Source organism: Necator americanus, chromosome V (assembly GCF_031761385.1).
Source record: "Necator americanus strain Aroian chromosome V, whole genome shotgun sequence".
Classification (NCBI taxonomy): Eukaryota; Metazoa; Nematoda; class Chromadorea; order Rhabditida; family Ancylostomatidae; genus Necator; species Necator americanus.
The window spans coordinates 20,464,799-20,481,834 of NC_087375.1; the positions used below are offsets into that span (position 1 = coordinate 20,464,799).

Here is a 17,036-nt window from a genome sequence, read left to right on the forward strand (position 1 = left end):
GACGAATCAACCAAGATTCGATAGGCAATTTACAAATATATACTTCAACGCATTTATGTAGTGTTGGATTCGCTTAGCAATACTTTCAATTCTGAAGATATCGTCTTGCAAAATATCATCCAACGTTTATCGAGTGCCTCTTTTCTTAGCTGCTTCCAACATTTCATCCTGCAGAATTTCCATTGTTTCACAACGCTTGCGCGTACGACCGTCCAGATCAAAACTGTAACGACATTGTCGAAAGTGCGAACAGAGATTGAAGTATAGTTTAGAGCCTACTAGACGGTCGACTGTTTCCAGTACGAATCTCGTGCACGCTCCCAATCCCACGGTGCAAGTTTTGGCCCTGAAGATCACTCTCCTTTGAATGATACGTTATAAGTTAACAGCAGAATAACTTCGCCTCTTGCGGGCAATACAAAGCACACTCACTTTTGTCAATCCAGACTTCTATCTTAGTTAGGCTGTAGTAACCGGTCAAAACCATTCCCGTTACTAGGCTAATCGCCAAAAGAATTAGGGGATACACCTCGTAGCAGTGACCAAGGCGACCTAACATGAATCTGAAATAGAGGCAAGTAGGAAACGGGAAATCAACAGCTTAGCTAGGACTACAGCCGCCCTTTGTCTGAAGAGAAGATGTTGTCGAGAACGAACATCTACGACTTCACTTTAAGCGCGCATTTTGAACCGAACACCGCGACGTTAGAAGGCTTGATCGATAATCACCATTTGTTAGAGACGGCACTATGCTCTCTTGTCTATAAAGTTTTCTGGGACTCTTCAATGTACACTAACTACAAAAGCTATGATTGATATGACATCTACAATGTTCTCCTACGGAAACGCTCAAAAACTTTAGTATAGGGCGACGAAGTTGGATTTGTCATCAATCCATTCGTCAGCCTTATGAATCCCTTAACGTTCTCATTTTCACACATGGAAACGTCAATCATCGGTGCTTAAAGCAGTCACTGAAGAGTAGAGACGCCGACAACTGTTTTCAACAAAGCATGCAATGCTGTTACAGCATACGTTGGTTTTCTACTTGACACATGCCTCTTCCCTCTCCTGTGCCCCACTCGCATTTAACAGCTTGAGCTAAGGCACCAGTATGTGCTATAGCGATGGTTAGGGCTTTCATGACACAAATTTTAATTACATGACAACCATTTTCGTATCGGAGAAGAGGGCTGGTGATCGCCACAGGTCGCTGCCGTAAACGTACGGCAACTTTGGCATATCATCTTCTGTGGCACCGAATTGATCAACAAGCTACTAGCGATCGCTATCGACGACAATACATCATTAGTGAGACACCAATTCTTGTCTCCTCCACCAACGACTAGCAGCTAGAAAGGTGCCATAACCAAGCCGACAACATGAAGTCAGGTCAAAACGACTCAAGAGGTTGCGACGTAGGACCCTCCTTCGGTCCAATCATTTCTGCAAAATGCGGCGCTCGCAACCTCCGGTTTAAAGGCATCACCCCACGAATCTGAGGTGGTGCAGATTTCAGGTGGAGTATTCGTATACGCGATGGGAGACTACGGAGAGAGGGGTGATTTCGTCCATTTCTTCCTAATTGCCGTAAAAACGGCCCGGAAGATGCGGCACCGCACAAGGCTGGCACGCTCCAGTCCAACTCCTTGTAGAAAATAGTGCGCCAAAACGCCTGAAGCCGTATCTTCCGGGCCGTTTTTTAGGGGAATCAGAAAGAAATGGACGGAATCACCCCCTCTCCATAGTCTCCCACCCCGTATACCAATACTCCACCTGAAATACCATCTCAAATTCGTGGAGTGATGCCTTCAAAGGCATCACCCTAGAATCTGGGATGATATAGGTTTCAGGTAGGTTATGCCTATATGGAGGAAGAGGGGGACGGTAAAGAGGTACCCGTATGATGTGCCGCCACATATCCAGGAGGCTAATGAGCGTCGTTAATTGCACCGCGCGTCTCCTGACAGCGTCGTGATCGCCACAGTAGCCTAGTTGCTCCTCTTGTGCTACGTCTCGCTGATGCCCTTCCGACACTACCCTCCCTGCCCATTTCGCTGCATCTGCTGCTCTTACGAGGAGTTTTCTCCTCCGCGCCCGCAACTCCTACGAAGCGCTGTTAGAATCGAAGGAAAATGAAAGTGCCTGATATTAGATGTTGTTTGAAACTCTATACAAAATATACTTGTTAGTTAATATAAATGAAAGAGGTTTGTATATATGTCATTCAAAAATGCGAGTGAAAATGAAAATATCATGTTTTGACTTGTTAGATGGAAATTAATCATCCATCTCTTGGAATGCAAAAGAATGCTTCAAAAAATTTCCCCTGATCAATGTAATGGTATTTTTTTGAACTTTTTTTTTTCGCTTTCTAGGAATTTCTTTTTGCTTATCTAGCCGAGTAAAAGTGGCATCCAACGACTAACGAAGCGCGAATAATGCCTCGCAGACATACATTGTACCTAAAGGTATATCTCGAAGATACGAAGGTCTCTGTTCGCCACTAATACACCTAACCTGTCATATTGATTTTATGTAGAGAATAGATACAAATGAAGCGATAAAACGCTGTTGAAAGAAGTTTGAAGAGCCATATAAAGTTTTATTCTATAAAACGTACAAGAAAGTACTGAAATATTTAAGTTGCGCTCCATGTAAACATTACATCTATTTAAAATTTTGAAAAGGTAAAATGTAGAAAAGAGTTCAAAGAATGCATGCAAAGTAATAAGGGAATAAAGTTGCTGGGCGTATGGTTGCTGCAGTCGAAAGTTGAACATGAATTCGTTGAATGACATCGTGACAAACGCATACTTATGCACTACGAGTTTATATAGAACAGTTTGGTCGTGAAATGTGTGAAATTATGAGGTTATGAAAATATATTCATTTCTTTTCCTTTATTCTTCTTATTCTTTTGCCTGCAGCATCTTTTTGAGATTATCTTTAGTTGTGTGACGTTGCTCAAGTGATGTCAATGTAGAGCACGGATATCACTCTTATCTATCATCATATCTTTGACTCTTTGATACTCTATGATATGTCTCTGATAATATATCTTTTAATTGGATGGAAGGATCTAGTTTTTCTCCTTAAATCCCGATCTTATGCGCTCAATTTACTATTTTCGTACACCAGAACTTGGTGCGTCAATTCGTTCTACACTCCTCTCCTTCTTCTAAATTCGCTCTTCTAAATTTTCAGTATCCACTGCTTCGTCGAGGCGCGAACGTCGCGCGCAGCGTTGATTAGATGGCAATAAGAGGGTGGGGTCTAGATGATCTCAGGCGGTCGTGGAGGATGTCCAGGTGGAAGAGTGGCAGCCGTGATTTCGCGGAGGCGCGCGGCGCTGAAGGCAGGTCAGGAGCGGTCAGCCTGTTTTCACGGGTACCTCTTGTCCCGCACCCGAAAGAGGGTGATTCCGTCCATTTCTTCTTAATTGCCGTAAAAAAAGGCACGGAATATGCGGTGCGTGCACAAGGCTGGCGCGCTCCAATAGAACTCGTTTGAGAAAATAGCGCCCCGAAAAGCTAGAAGCCGCATCTTCCGGGCCGTTTTTTTACGGCAATTAGGAAGAAATGAGCGGGAAATGAGCAGTTTCTGCGATCCACGATCCCGTATAGTCTTCGAACATCGGAAGTCCATATCACGTCAGATTCGCTGGGTGATGCCTTTAACCACGCAGCCTCAAGAAAGCCACGTACTCAACTACTCTAGACTTCAGATCGTTAAAACACGAGCATATCTTCTTCCGATGAGAGGAACAGTCGAAAACGATGGCGCCGAGAAGTTCTTCGACTCGTTCCTTTCTCCTTGTTTTTTTTCTTTTCTCTAGTAGTTTTTATGTTCCTTTTTCATGTAAATAATACTCAAAACGAACGATTTTGGAGTATCAAACTTCTGCGGCTTTAGACTGCTTTTAATGTTGGGATCACGAGAGAAATTCCGGCCATAACTGAAGAACCCCTGAAAATAAAACAGTTTTGACTTATGAATTGTCTACCTTTTCTTCCTCACCTCTTCACCTACTGGTTTCTGAAGCTGGATTCTAGAGGACCCATCAGATGGTGTAGCAACAAATCGAAGTGCCAATATTCGTGAATAACTCGGTTTGGCCAGTCCGATAGCATGCCATAATGACATAACTGATGCAACCACCTCCCAGTCTTGATGAGGCCCAAATAGAAATGAGTCAACTCCACGCGGTATTAATTAGAAATGACTCAACTCCACGTGCTTATAAACCTTCCTTTCATTCCTACAAATAAGTTTTTTCGTAAAGTTCACAGAGTAATCACATGTTATCAAAAAAAAAAAGCTCGTAGCCATTGCAACACTAAATTAGAATTAAACTATTATTTATATATTATATTATTATATATATATTATATTATTATATTATATTATTATTATACTTATTCTATTAGATTCCTACTGAAGAAAGCCGTATTTCTGGTTCATTTAGTCATAACTAGAGAAATAATAACTATTGAAAGCCTTGCAGCTTTCAGATTCTAAAGGACACGTGTGTGCATTTGTGTTGCGACGCAAGTAGTCACCTTCGGCTATGGATTGAGGTTGGATGTGTGTGTCGCCACGTAGCGTAGATATCTGTGGCAAATTCAGATGATTCAGCGCAAATGTGCATAGCACACAGATCGCATGCTTTTCCTGGATTTTGTACATATAGTCCTATCTGATCCAACTTATCGTGTGTGCGTTAAGAGCATTACGGTACGTCATTCATTTGGTTGAGACATAGTAGGGTAAAAACGACATGAAGCACGGTCCAGTTGCGTAAGCGGCTGCGCTCAGAGGGGCAGTTTGGGTTGGGATCGAGGTGAGATCATTGCGAACTACAGCGAGGAATGGTGTCAGCAAAGGTCCGCCTAGACACCAACTGCTTGGGGTGTGGTGTCATTAAGCACTGTGCAGCCGCCTATGCAACTGCACAGTGCTTAATGTCGTGCTGACTTCACTATAAGTTCCTATAGAAATGTGATTAGCGAGCACTAGGGGAAGCAAAACTGCTTCAAAAATTGTGCTCGATTAAGGACGAAACGTTTTGGTGTGGACTACATCCGATCGGATCTCTCTTTTCGGAAGCGTTCAAAGGTAGAATACCACGAGTCGAGAGCGTTAGGAGCTCACAACAAATGGACAGAGTTGGAACCGTAATTCATGAGTATGAGTACATTCACGCTCCATTATCCCAACCTATTCAGAAAAAGGGGGAAACGGCCTCGTCACAAATCGCACTACTAGTTAGTGCACAAAATAAGATCACGCTTTCAAATGTTCACTTCTCTGGAAATTTTATGAAGAATTACTACTATGTTTTCCTGCTGGGCTCCAGTAGAAGCTGAAAGGATCTAATCTGATGGAGATGTTTATTGTGCTCGCTGTGTTTGATGTTCACTTCGATGAATACGTTTTTGCTAATGTTTATTATGTTCGCTATTAAACAAGATACCGTAATCATCCATATAACCGGAATTCGACATAGACATTAAATTACAGTATGAAGAGTTAGTCGTAAATGCTGCTCAATCATCGTGTACCTCTCTTCTTGGCGGCTTCGAGCATCTCGTCCTGAAGCATTTCCATCAACTCGCAACGCTTACGAGTACGACCTTCTAAGTCAAACCTGAATAAATCTTTATAAAATACATTGACTAAGTGACGTAGACTACAAAGTGACCTTATGAGAACATCAATCACAACAATTACATGAGTATGAGCATGAAAACTTACGCGACAGTTCCTTTCTTGTAGTAGGTGTCGCGGGAACGTTCCCAGTCCCATGGTGCCATCGACTTAGCTGAAATATAAAATCAAACTGCGCCTAGCAAAAAAAGTGGATAAAAGTGTAAATTACTTCTGTCTAGCCATATTTCGATTTTTGTAAAACTGTAGTAGGCCGTAGCGCCGAAAATTGCGAGCCAGAAGGCGCCGAGGAAGAGAAGAGGATAGACTTCGTAGGCGTGACTAAGGCGCCGTAATAAGAATCTGAACAAATCTCACGATCTAACAAAAATGAGTGCTTTTCCAAGAAAGTTGTTTCATTGAAAAATTTTAACAAGTGGAAAAGCGATAACTATGAAACCTACGAAGCAGGAGTGTCCCCCTGTTGCGGTCTGCGTGCGCCTGTTGCCCTCGGATCACGTGAGGCGTTGCGACCGTATTGGATGAAGCCCTGGAAACTGATAGTTTTATTTGAAGTTTAGTGTAGGCCGGAGAATCGTTTTTAAAAGCCAAAGCCCGTGAAAACGTTCGCTGTCATCAATCAAAGAGTCTGACATACGTCCCTATTAAAGCTTATACCTTAATTAGAATGCTCGTCACGTCATTTCAGTGGATCCACAAAAGGAGTCCCAGGGCTACACCTTAATCGGGCCAACAAGATTTGAAGCTTGTGCAGTTGCGCAAGCGACTGCACTCAAAGCGACCCGGTAAAGACAGCACTTGCGATCGGGATGGAATCATTGTCTCTAGTACGATTGCAGCGATGAGAGTAGCTAGAGAGGTTATCAGCTCGATCGTAGACACTGAGCGCAGTCGCTCGTGCACCTGAACCAGGCATCACGTCGTTTTGATACGACTATAAAAATGAACAATAGGTGAGAATATACGTTCCCACAACACTGAAGCCGTATGGACTAAAAACGATATGGAGCACCTTCTAAAAACTACAGCAAAGAATGGTATCAGCAAGGGTTCCCTCTAGATTCCAACCGCTACGTTTCGCGCCACCACTTCGAGCGCGACCGCTTACGCAATTGCACCGTGATTCATGTCGTTTTGACCCTACTATAACATACGTTAACCAGATTTTCTAACTAAGCAATACATCTAAAACTCTTTACGTGACTGTATAGGGATCGCAGCTACTCTCAAGAAGGAAATGCTTTATCCCCTGCAATGCTGCTTTCTTCTGTATATCTTCCACTACCTCTGAGGCGATGGTGTACCTGCCACGACAACCACAATGCTTCATGACGTAGAGTAAAAAACATCCAAAAAATCCGCGATATTTGTGCAGAGTCCCACCATACTAACGGTGGACCTGAAACGGATTTCTCGCCGTTGATACGTTGCGTTGCAATCGCTGCATGCGAACGCAACGGGTGCCGTTGTACCATACATGCGATAGTCAGAGTCTGTGCTGCGACTCCCTTCACTTTTCGACGGTTGGCGAAGGGACCTCTTTCACTTTATTGACGGTTCCAAAAAACCCCTTCACTTCTAGGCGCTTGCTGAAGGGCCCCCTTCACTTTTGGACGGTTGGCAAAGAGATCCTCATCACTTGAGCTGCACTCCATAAGCTTTTATCCTAGGTGGATCGTGTGATATAAATGGTAGAGAATGAACCTTGGCTAAGCCTTACTAAGATAAGATAAATGGGACAATAAAATCGCAATTCTGTTTTCTTACGTCGCCCAGAAACGAAGCAGTTACTTACCGGCTCTTCTGATTTTTCGGGATATAGTTGAGATCCTCCAGGAGTTGCTGTTGAAGCACAGCGAGTTACCAAGATGCGACTTTGTAGCAACTTTAGACAATTTACCGCACGACAAAGAGACATAATCTAAAACCATTAAAAATCTACTTCTTCAGTGTACGCGATCACTCTGAGTACAAACGAAATTCGATTCCTGATAACCAACAATAAAACACAATCTGTTTAATCCATGAAGGTATCAACCTGTTAAATTACCATTGAAGCAATGAGGAACACATGTAAGAACAAGCAGCTGTCGCTGTTGCAAAAACAAACCTACAAAAACGAGAGCTAGTTCTATCTATCTATGGTCAAAACGACATGAACCACGGTGCAATTGCGTACGCAGCTTCTCTCGAGACAGTGCGGTGAAGCGTAGAGGTTAAAAACCTTTGCCGGCACCACCCATCGCTGGAGCTTGCGATGGTCCCACCTCGGTTCCAACGTTCGCCGTTTCGAGCGCGTACGCAAATGCACCGTGCTTCATGTTGTTTTCACCCAACTATAGAGTTATATCTCAAATGTAGAAGGTTACAACTAGGAATTCCAAGCCGGTAGTATATTTTAGATGGACAAACAAGAATAATAGATCAGGTAACTGATGTTAATCAATCCCTTTGTTATGCTTCAATGCGTTCAACTTCAATTTAAGATCTTAGAAGTTTCAAAACATCCGTGCGACCCTACAGTGGGGTCAAAAGGAAATGAAGCACGGAGCAGTTGCGTAAGCGCCCGCATCACTACTAGAATTAGAACATTCTATCTAAGGCGCACCTAAAGATAGAGTTCTTCCACCATTTGTGCCAGATTGCTTTAAAAATTCCTAGTTGCGGTCATGCTTCCCTGAAACCAAATAAAGTATAAAGTCTTCGGCATTAACTTATCCCTTTGTAAACTTCATTTCCATATTGTAGAAGATTATGAACGTGTATGCGGCGTACACAACATCCTGTAAAGACCAGTAATGTGTGCGCCTCAATATTTTAATCTTCTCAGATGGATTGAATTGGACAGAAATTAATACTGCTTGTTACACTTAAAGACATCACACCGCGAATCCGAGGTGGTGCAGATTTTAGGTGGAGTATTCTTGTAAGGGATAGTAAATTATGCAAAGGAGGGTGATTCCGTCCATTTTTTCCTAATTGCCAAACAAACGGTAATCAACGGCCCGGAAGACGCAGCTCCGCACAAGGCTGGCGCGCTCTAGTCGAACTCCTTGGGGAAAAAAGTGCGCCAGAACGCCCGAAGCAGTATCTTCCTGGCCGTTTTTTACGGCAATTAGGAAGAAATTGACGGAATCACCCTCCACCCCATAATCTACTATGCCGTATACGAAAACCCCACCTGAAATCTGTATCACCTCAGATTCGTGGAGTGATGCCTTTGAGGGAAGGTGGCAAATGTGTATAAATCTTAGAGTAGCAATACAAGCATTGTACGCACATCGTAAAATAATGAGACCCTTTACTGCTTCGTTGATATCTGCTAGATTGCAGTAAACAGATGATTCAATACGCAATTACCACTATATTTCAATTATTCTGCTATGCAAACAACCGGACCAAATATGAAAAAAAAACCGATACGAATCATCGAGAACAAACTCCAAATGATGTTTTGAAAAGCCTGCACACAAGGAGTGGAGGCTTTTCAGGCACACAACCAACCTCGAAAAATCTCTTACGGTAAGCCTGGATTGACGATTTTAAGACTAATCTGAAACGTCAGAGAAAAAAAAAGAGAAAAACTACACTAACGAACGTTGTGGGGTAGAAACTGAGCAAAATCCACAGGACTTTTGTGGAAATCGATCTGGTTCTTGCTGAGAGACATCAGCGGTGTGGAAAAAAAAACCAATAAATGGATGACTGATTCCATTGGCAAACATTCCGGCACCTGAATCATTACGGAGAAACAACTTTTCAACACCAATTGCAAAAACAAAAGTGAAGTGCCGAAGCAAAAGACGTTCAGAGACGGCGGAGAAGGGGAGCAACCGACCACTGGGGAACTGGGCAAAGAAGTTTGAGGCGCGCGACTGAAACTGCACCTGTACTTTCAGTGCAACACGTGACAATCGATCTGAAGGGTATCCAGTGAAGCAATGACCTACATAACTCATGATTATATGTATCAAAAGCCTCCACGTTCCCTTCGCTAAGGTAACTCCGCAATGTTTGGGGAACGTTGAAAATACTGAAGGGCCGTGACATGTTCGCGGCACTTCTTTTAAAGCCGGCTGGCGGAATCATAATAAAGGCGCCTATAGTTGAAATTAGTCATGGGAAAGTTACAACTGTAACTTGTTGTTACAACAACTCAGTAACATAACAACTTTAGCACTGTAACCATTAATGTGAAGACAATAAATGAGGAATGGTGAGTTTAAGAAAGCTTGTGAACCTGTCTTGAGTAGACGACTGGCTCGAAAAAAGATCGTGCCGCAAGCACTCCCGTATACTGGATTCATAATCGAGAGTAAGACACGCATCTCTTCCCTCCTATGCACCTACACTTGTCCTTACTCAGAGGTTATCCAAACAAACAAACCCATTTAGATGTGATTTGAGGGGAACGCTGGTAAATAGTTTTACTGTGAGTGTGATATCTTGGCGAATTCACCTTTTTCATATTTGGGAAGGCTGAAATCGAATGCGACATATTCAACGTCAAACGTCCTCAAAACCCCAAAAAATAAGCTTTAATTATAGTTTTAGATCTCACAGTTAGAACTAGGGACAAGGACCGTATCTAAAGAGCAAAAGGAACTTTTAACAACGCAAGCAAAAATAATAGGATAGGGGATATATTTCTAGTCACCGCCAGCAGTGCGACGATGGGAACAACGGACAGTTCTGCAGAAGCAGATCATTTGAGCAAATAACAGGGAATATTTAACATATTTATCATTAGGAATGCTGTAGCAAAGTCATGCGAACACGAAAACAAGAAAAACACGAAAGGTACATCTCTTCGTGCAATCTACCTTTTTCTCAGAAAAGTACTTGCATGTGAAACCAGTCCCAATTCTAACCATCTGAGACTTTTCACTTAAAATGAATTGAAACTAGGAGAAAAAACTTTTAACATAACAACAGTGTTGTGCTCACAAGACAATTAGCGGCTACATACACCGACGGAACAGAACGAGACCATAGCAATTACGATACATCACAATAAGAGAACTAATTGGCACCTGCACTCTAATGAGAAGAACGGTAAATTCACATGCATAGCCTCACACTGGTACATTTTCTCTTTTTTGTTTGAAAAATCTGAGATTTTCGTCTGTTCCTTTTTCAGGTCTATGAGTTTCTTTTTTTTTCTTATTTTCTTTTTCATCTCGAGTGCTTACGCAAAAGAATAAGAAAATGAGAAAGCAAGAATAAGAAATAAGTAGACAAATGTAGAGTAACTACAAACAAATACAATGACATGCCGTGTTCCATACCAATATTGCGCAAAATCCCTCGTGAGAAGATCGAAGTCCAGCGACGAGAGAGCGTTCTTATGCTACGTTTCGATTCGAATCTCTAATTTCACGAAAGAAGCACTCAGAGACGCGCTGCAGACATTCTTGGATGTGGATGGGGTTCATAGAAATGCACAGAATATTAGTAACGTGATTTTTAAACTGGTTAAGGAAGTATAGAGATCCCAAAGCACTGAAGGGTGATGATACAATGAAAGCGCTGGTGGATGTCGTCGAGTCATCGCTTCAAGAAAATGTTCTTTGTTTTTACTTCGCTTATGCTGCTTACTGCTTTTCTCTGTTGCTATTTTCCTACTTTTTGCTCGATCTTCGCTCTAATCTACAAGAAGGAAATGGTTAACCACAACTATGACTACAAATTGAGACGAATACCACACACTTCAGATTAGAGCATCATTAACTACCCAATAAAAGCTGTCAACAACACCCACTGTACCAAAATATCTAAGGAAATATCGTCATATGGAGCTGGAATTAGTGAAACAGTCCTGGTTAAGATTATGGGAGAATCGAGGTGTCACGCATATTGAAAAAGGAAACGAATCCACAAGCCGACGCGAAATACAGAACTTCTTCTTCAAGAACACTCTGGGATTAATCTAAATAGTGATAAAGTAAATAGTATCTAATATTTAAAAAAAATCGTGCAAGAGGCATGCAGCACTGCCGCCGGAGCAAAGGCCATGCCGGCCGGGTAGCGTATTTGTAAATAGAATATTGGAACGAAAGATGATCCAAACGATGCATACGTGCGAACGGACAGCTAGCGGCATTCACCTAATGTTTGCCTGACGTAAGAGGCGACAGAACGAACTGCCACCGGGAAATCCAACATCTGTGCACGAACAATTGCTCGCTGAAAGAAGCCACTGCATGCCACGGTTCCATCGAAAGCACGTGAGCTAAATAGGAACAGAAATTCCAACAACAGCTATCAACCACCTAGCACTTTCGGGATCGATGCAAAGTGCAAGTTTGTGGGCAGACACCACTCCTATGTTTTCAAAACAGGATTGTGACGTTCAAACTGCTCTCAGCCAATGAAATTTCGATTGTAAACAATTCTCTAAGGGTCTCGAGTGGAATAACAATGGAACGCTCTTCAATATCAATGTAGTACGCCTTATATGTGGTAAATTTTCGCGTTGGGCAAGTTCGCATAGGTATGGTAGTAGGATAAAATTAGTTTTCTCTTATTCTAATTTTTCAAATTTCAACTTTCAATTTTTATTTTATTTTTTCTTGATTTAGTCTAGTCTATGAACTAGATCTGAAGTTCTGAATTGTCCACTCATTTGAGGATCTTGTTAGTCCCTAGTCGTGGTCCCTCTGAAGAAACAGAAAGCCTATAACCTTAGCCTGTGCACCATTACTTTGCGCAAAATGTTCATGAAGCTCAGTCGTATGTTTTGTTAAAATTCAACACTTGAATAAGTAAAAAAAAAGAGAATACAACACCGCTACTAACTTGTGTCCCAAAATCCGTCGCCGACGGATTAATCCGTCGCAAACTGTCGGAATTCTTGGAAGTGGTCAAAATTAAATTTTGAAAGTACCATTCGAAGTAATGGCTGCTGATTTCAATATACTTCGAGAATTTACTTTTGACAAATGTGTGGCTTGAAAACGGGCAAAGTTTCCTCAAGCCCCGTTAATTACTTTCACACCTCCGCAATCCTTCCGTTGGCATATCCCGCGGATACATCTCCATGAGGAAGGGTGTTCTGGATTTCCGCTTACTTCTCGAATTGGGAAATGTTTATTACATCCGTAATCAGGGGTTATTTAGGCATTTTGGTACCCCACATCATATGTTTGTCCGAATTCCATCTCTTCGAAATTCACGAAGTACTCCATCGAAGATTAATAAACGATATGCTTTCCAGCTGTGAAAATCTCCTCGGAAAGTTTTCGCAACAACTTGTACTTGACAACAGTTTATATTGTAAGTTTTGCTTTGAAATGTCTAGTTTTTGTGTAACTTACAACATTGCTCTATTTCGTTATTTGGTCCAATTTTTGAGCGCTGTCACGGCTTAGAATTGACGTTTAAGTCTCGCGATTCGTACTTGCCTAGAACTCTCCTTCCTTTACGGAAGAGATTGGTGCTAACATTGATGACAGCTGGTTGGTTTTCGAGTGACGAAATTGGGGAAATTTTCGTCTGTTTTCCAAACAGAAATTTTTGCAGCCTCTATGAATTTTTTCACTACCACAATACCCAGTTCTTCTCACAAAAGACGCTCTTTCGAATGATTTTGAATCCCTTTTATTTATAAACTTCAAATTTCACGCTGAGTCCGCTCTTATAGAGCGTTTTGCTTGTTTGCGCCCGGCGTTCCGGCTTCTGGTGACTCTCTGGCGTTCGGCGTCGACTATGTTTAATAATGAACGGTAATTTAAGTTCTTTTTGTAAAAGCAGTATAACTTAACGCTAGGAAATACTCAACTAAACCGAACAAGGAGAAGGAGGTGATTTTTCGATTAACTGCAGGCACGAAAATTCAAAATTTAAAAGTTTCGTTTTTCCTCCTAAATGTCTTAATTTGTTACTGTCTGTTTTTGAGGTTTGCTTTTCGTTTGTATTTTTTCCAGCTTTAATTAGTGCTGTTGGTTTCGATGACTAAGAATGTGTAATTCTCGTCACGTTCATTTATGTTAACATATTTTTCTGTGACGCCGAATCGCCGGAGTCACCTATCAGGTGTATCCGCCCTGCCTGGCCGCGAAACCTTCGCTTATATCGCCTCTCTTAGAGGGCGGAGTCGTGTTGAATTTTGAGTTTGTAAATAAAGTGAATTCACATCATTCAGAATGTCTTTGTGGAAGAACTGGGTATTTGATGTATTGAAAATTCTGGGCTGCAAAATTCTGTTTGTGAAACAGACGAATCATTTGTCCTTAAACCTGACCACTGTATCCATGCTGGCGCCTATTCTTTCTCAAAGAGAGAGTTTGCAGTACTGATCGCGGACTTAACGTCAATTCTAGCCGTTGCGCTCTCAAATTGGACCAATAAGAAATTATTGTAAGTTTGTCTGTCCTTGAGCTGTCTCCTACAACTTGCGACTGGTACAGTAGGATCTCTAATTCTTCGACACATATTCGTAATCTACATACTATTGCGAACAATTTGCTACCTCTCACAGCTATAGTTCAACGATCCCAGAGATTTTCTAAATTTGACTCACATTACCAGTTTAAAGATTATTTTTCTACAAAATATGCAAGAAAACTATTTGTTATAGGAGGACCTCATCTTTTGGTTTTCCAGTTCAACCGGATTTTCTGTTTTTTGCGCCTAAAATTACAACTTCGGTATTTTGCATTTCTTACTCTGATTTTTGACAGTTCGTAAATCGCTAACAAACTAGGCTAGCCATCTGTCGGCGCAACACAAGAGAAAACACTTTTAGTCCTTTGAATTTTTCCGATTTCTTCATTAATAAGTTTCAGCTACGGTCAGGTTTGAACCTGCAAAGATATAAAACTTTTCATGTGTTTTTACAGAAAACTTATTTTTTGCGATTTATTGGAAGTTTCTTCAAATATCAAGTGGATATGTTTTTTTTTCAGGAGAAAGAGATCTATTAAATGGTGTCGATTTCAAAAAATTCACAAGTTCCAGCACAAGTTACTTCACCCTCTGTGGAAGGCTACTGTCATCCAGGCACGCCCACCCACCAGATACCTTAGGGTACACATCGACCTACGGCTGTTTTACCGCATTGATTACTACATTTGAAAAGAACAGAATAACTGCAGAGAAGAATGTTATACCTGCAGAGTGATATTCCTCAGAGTTGTCTGTTTTATTCCTTTTTTATTCACTTTATTTTTTCTTTGGTTTTACTTATTCTTCGCTCTTCGACATTGAAGTAAAGTCATCAGGTCAAAGAAATAATTATGTTTAAACGAACCTTTCTACGATGTCTGGGATGGAGCAAACGAATGACGAAGAAAAATAAAGAATCACTGAAGTACAAATCTGAATAGAACTACCAAAGTGCGGATTCAGAATTAAGTCAAGGATTAGCACCTTAGCAAGAAAGAGCCCCAATTTCACTATCAGAATCTTCAATTTCAAGGCTTTGCAAACATTTTTTTTACAATTTCTAAGATTAAAGCAGATTATCTCGAAAGATTTCGTTTTGTAAGAAGGACATTATTCTCCTTAGTTATACTATTCCTTTCAAATGTAGTAATCAATGCGGTAACACAGCCGTGGCTCGATGTGTGTCCTAAGGTATCTGGATGGTTGGCATGCCTAGATGACAATAACCATAAAGGCTGAAGTAGTTTCTGATGAAAATTTGAAAGATACACAAAAGTGCTTCCTAAGTAGGTCTTGAAAGTTCTAATTACGTTCAATCGGTAGAGCTCGCACTACGAATCTATCGATGTATAGATCTTATAATACAGATCAAATTGAGACGGGTTATGAAAAGAGACGAAAAAGACGCGGATCTGCGTCTTTTTCGTCTTCTGTCGAAGAATTAGCGATCCTACTGTACTCAGTGACGATTGAATACGGTGGAAGGTTCTGCTGTTGTCGTTTCTTAAAAGTTAAACTCGTGCACGGAAAAAAGTTCAGCATTATGTAAAAAATATTTGGAAGAGCATTCCTTTCTTCACAAAAGAGTGTTTTCAATTTTTTTTAATGCTTATTTAATCTTTGTTAGTTTTTATATTAATAAAATAGAGTGTTAAGCGGACAAAAAAGGAGCATTTTCGGCATCATTCTTTTTTGTGTTCAATCGAGGTGTAAAAGCCACAGAAGCTGCTCGCGAGGTTTCTGAAGCGAATAGAGAAGACTCAACGCCAGTGAGAACGGCGCAGAATCGGGTGAAGCCATTCAAAGAAGACAATTCTGACCTCAAAGACGTGGCTTGGTCCGGGTCACAGTCAAGCTTGACGAGGAGCGATTAAATCAACTTTTGTGCGAAAATGTGCGTCAGGTGACAAGAGAATTGGCCGAGCAGATGGAGTGTGACCAGTCGATGGTAGTTCGGCACTTGGAAAATAGCAGAAGTTCAAAAGCTTGGCGTTTGGGTTCCCCACGTTTTGAGCGAAAGGAAAAAAAAAACTAACGTTGGACAGTCGCCAAATGATTGGATTAAACGCAAAAAAGATGGTGTCAAAAACGCTCGTTCTAGTCGGATTTGACGCTCCATTTTATTTATCTAAAAACTAATAAAAGCTAAATCAGCATAAAGAAGTAAAAAAAATGTTCACTAGAGAAAGGAAAGAACTTTCAAACAACCTGTTACTTAAGGCTAGACTCTTTTTTTTTCTGTACATGGGGTTTAAATTTAAAAAAAAAAACGCCATAATCGATGCACCACCTAGTATACAGCGGAACTTCCTTCTCCACTGACTAAAAACTGTAGGAGCGGAGCCACTACACTGCATCTTTTTGTTAAGGCTGCTACGTTTCCGAAACTCCGCTGCTGAGTTGGATAAGGGAACTGCCAGAAGAATCATTGCCGCGGTAGTCCGGATAATCGACAACAATTACTGATTTTGACATACATGGCACGTACTTGAATTACGAGCTTTGGAGGACAATTTTCGGCTAAATTCCCCTGAGTGAGATCGTTAAAAGCGTAGATCATCAATTTAACATCTTCTGCGCTAAAACGGTATTTGTAGGACTTACGGTAGAATAGAAAGTGTGTCTCTTGTAAAGTTAAGCTCTTTTCTCATAGATCGGGCAGAAGAATGTCCAGTATGTAATCCACAAAAAAAAAGTTTTGGAAAGCGGTCATATCCCTAGTACCATTCCTCGAAATTCTGAATAGCATGTAAATGTGAGCATTAGGCAAATGTGCAGAACATTGATCTTCATATCTACTTTTTTTTTAGCTTTTTTTCTGTTTACTTTTAAAAGAAACCAAGCTACCTAACTAAACAACAGCAAAAAAGCATGCGTGGGAATTTCAGTCATTAATTGTGTGAAAATCTTTGTAAAGGTAAATACAAAACCCAATTAAAAGTTTGCAGCTTCATTGTCTTCAGTAAAAATCATTGAACAAT

General features: G+C 41.1%; 2 protein-coding genes across 4 annotated transcripts; both read right to left on the minus strand.

The window, feature by feature from the left end:
* Nucleotides 1-126: 126 nt before the first annotated feature.
* Nucleotides 127-5,485, minus strand: RB195_014577 (uncharacterized protein; the record flags this gene model as incomplete). 2 transcript variants are annotated; one of them, XM_064204907.1, is made up of 7 exons in its annotated part: nt 127-223; nt 280-346; nt 433-563; nt 3,884-3,969; nt 4,021-4,169; nt 4,563-4,674; nt 5,423-5,485. In XM_064204907.1, the coding sequence occupies 7 exons, from the start codon at nt 5,483-5,485 to the stop codon at nt 127-129; spliced, it is 705 nt and encodes a 234-aa protein (XP_064060788.1). The 2 variants fall into 2 exon arrangements, with proteins under 2 accessions (XP_064060788.1, XP_064060789.1); XM_064204908.1 differs by lacking the exons at nt 4,563-4,674; nt 5,423-5,485 and having other exon boundaries at nt 4,021-4,146.
* RB195_014578 (uncharacterized protein) lies at nt 4,227-17,009 on the minus strand (the record flags this gene model as incomplete). 2 transcript variants are annotated; one of them, XM_064204909.1, is made up of 11 exons in its annotated part: nt 5,554-5,650; nt 5,758-5,824; nt 5,882-6,012; nt 6,114-6,199; nt 7,466-7,591; nt 9,269-9,403; nt 9,558-9,616; nt 11,778-11,902; nt 16,092-16,183; nt 16,544-16,634; nt 16,981-17,009. In XM_064204909.1, the coding sequence occupies 11 exons, from the start codon at nt 17,007-17,009 to the stop codon at nt 5,554-5,556; spliced, it is 1,038 nt and encodes a 345-aa protein (XP_064060791.1). The 2 variants fall into 2 exon arrangements, with proteins under 2 accessions (XP_064060790.1, XP_064060791.1); XM_064204910.1 differs by lacking the exons at nt 9,558-9,616; nt 11,778-11,902; nt 16,092-16,183; nt 16,544-16,634; nt 16,981-17,009 and adding an exon at nt 4,227-4,261 and having other exon boundaries at nt 5,565-5,650; nt 9,269-9,340.
* Nucleotides 17,010-17,036: the final 27 nt, after the last annotated feature.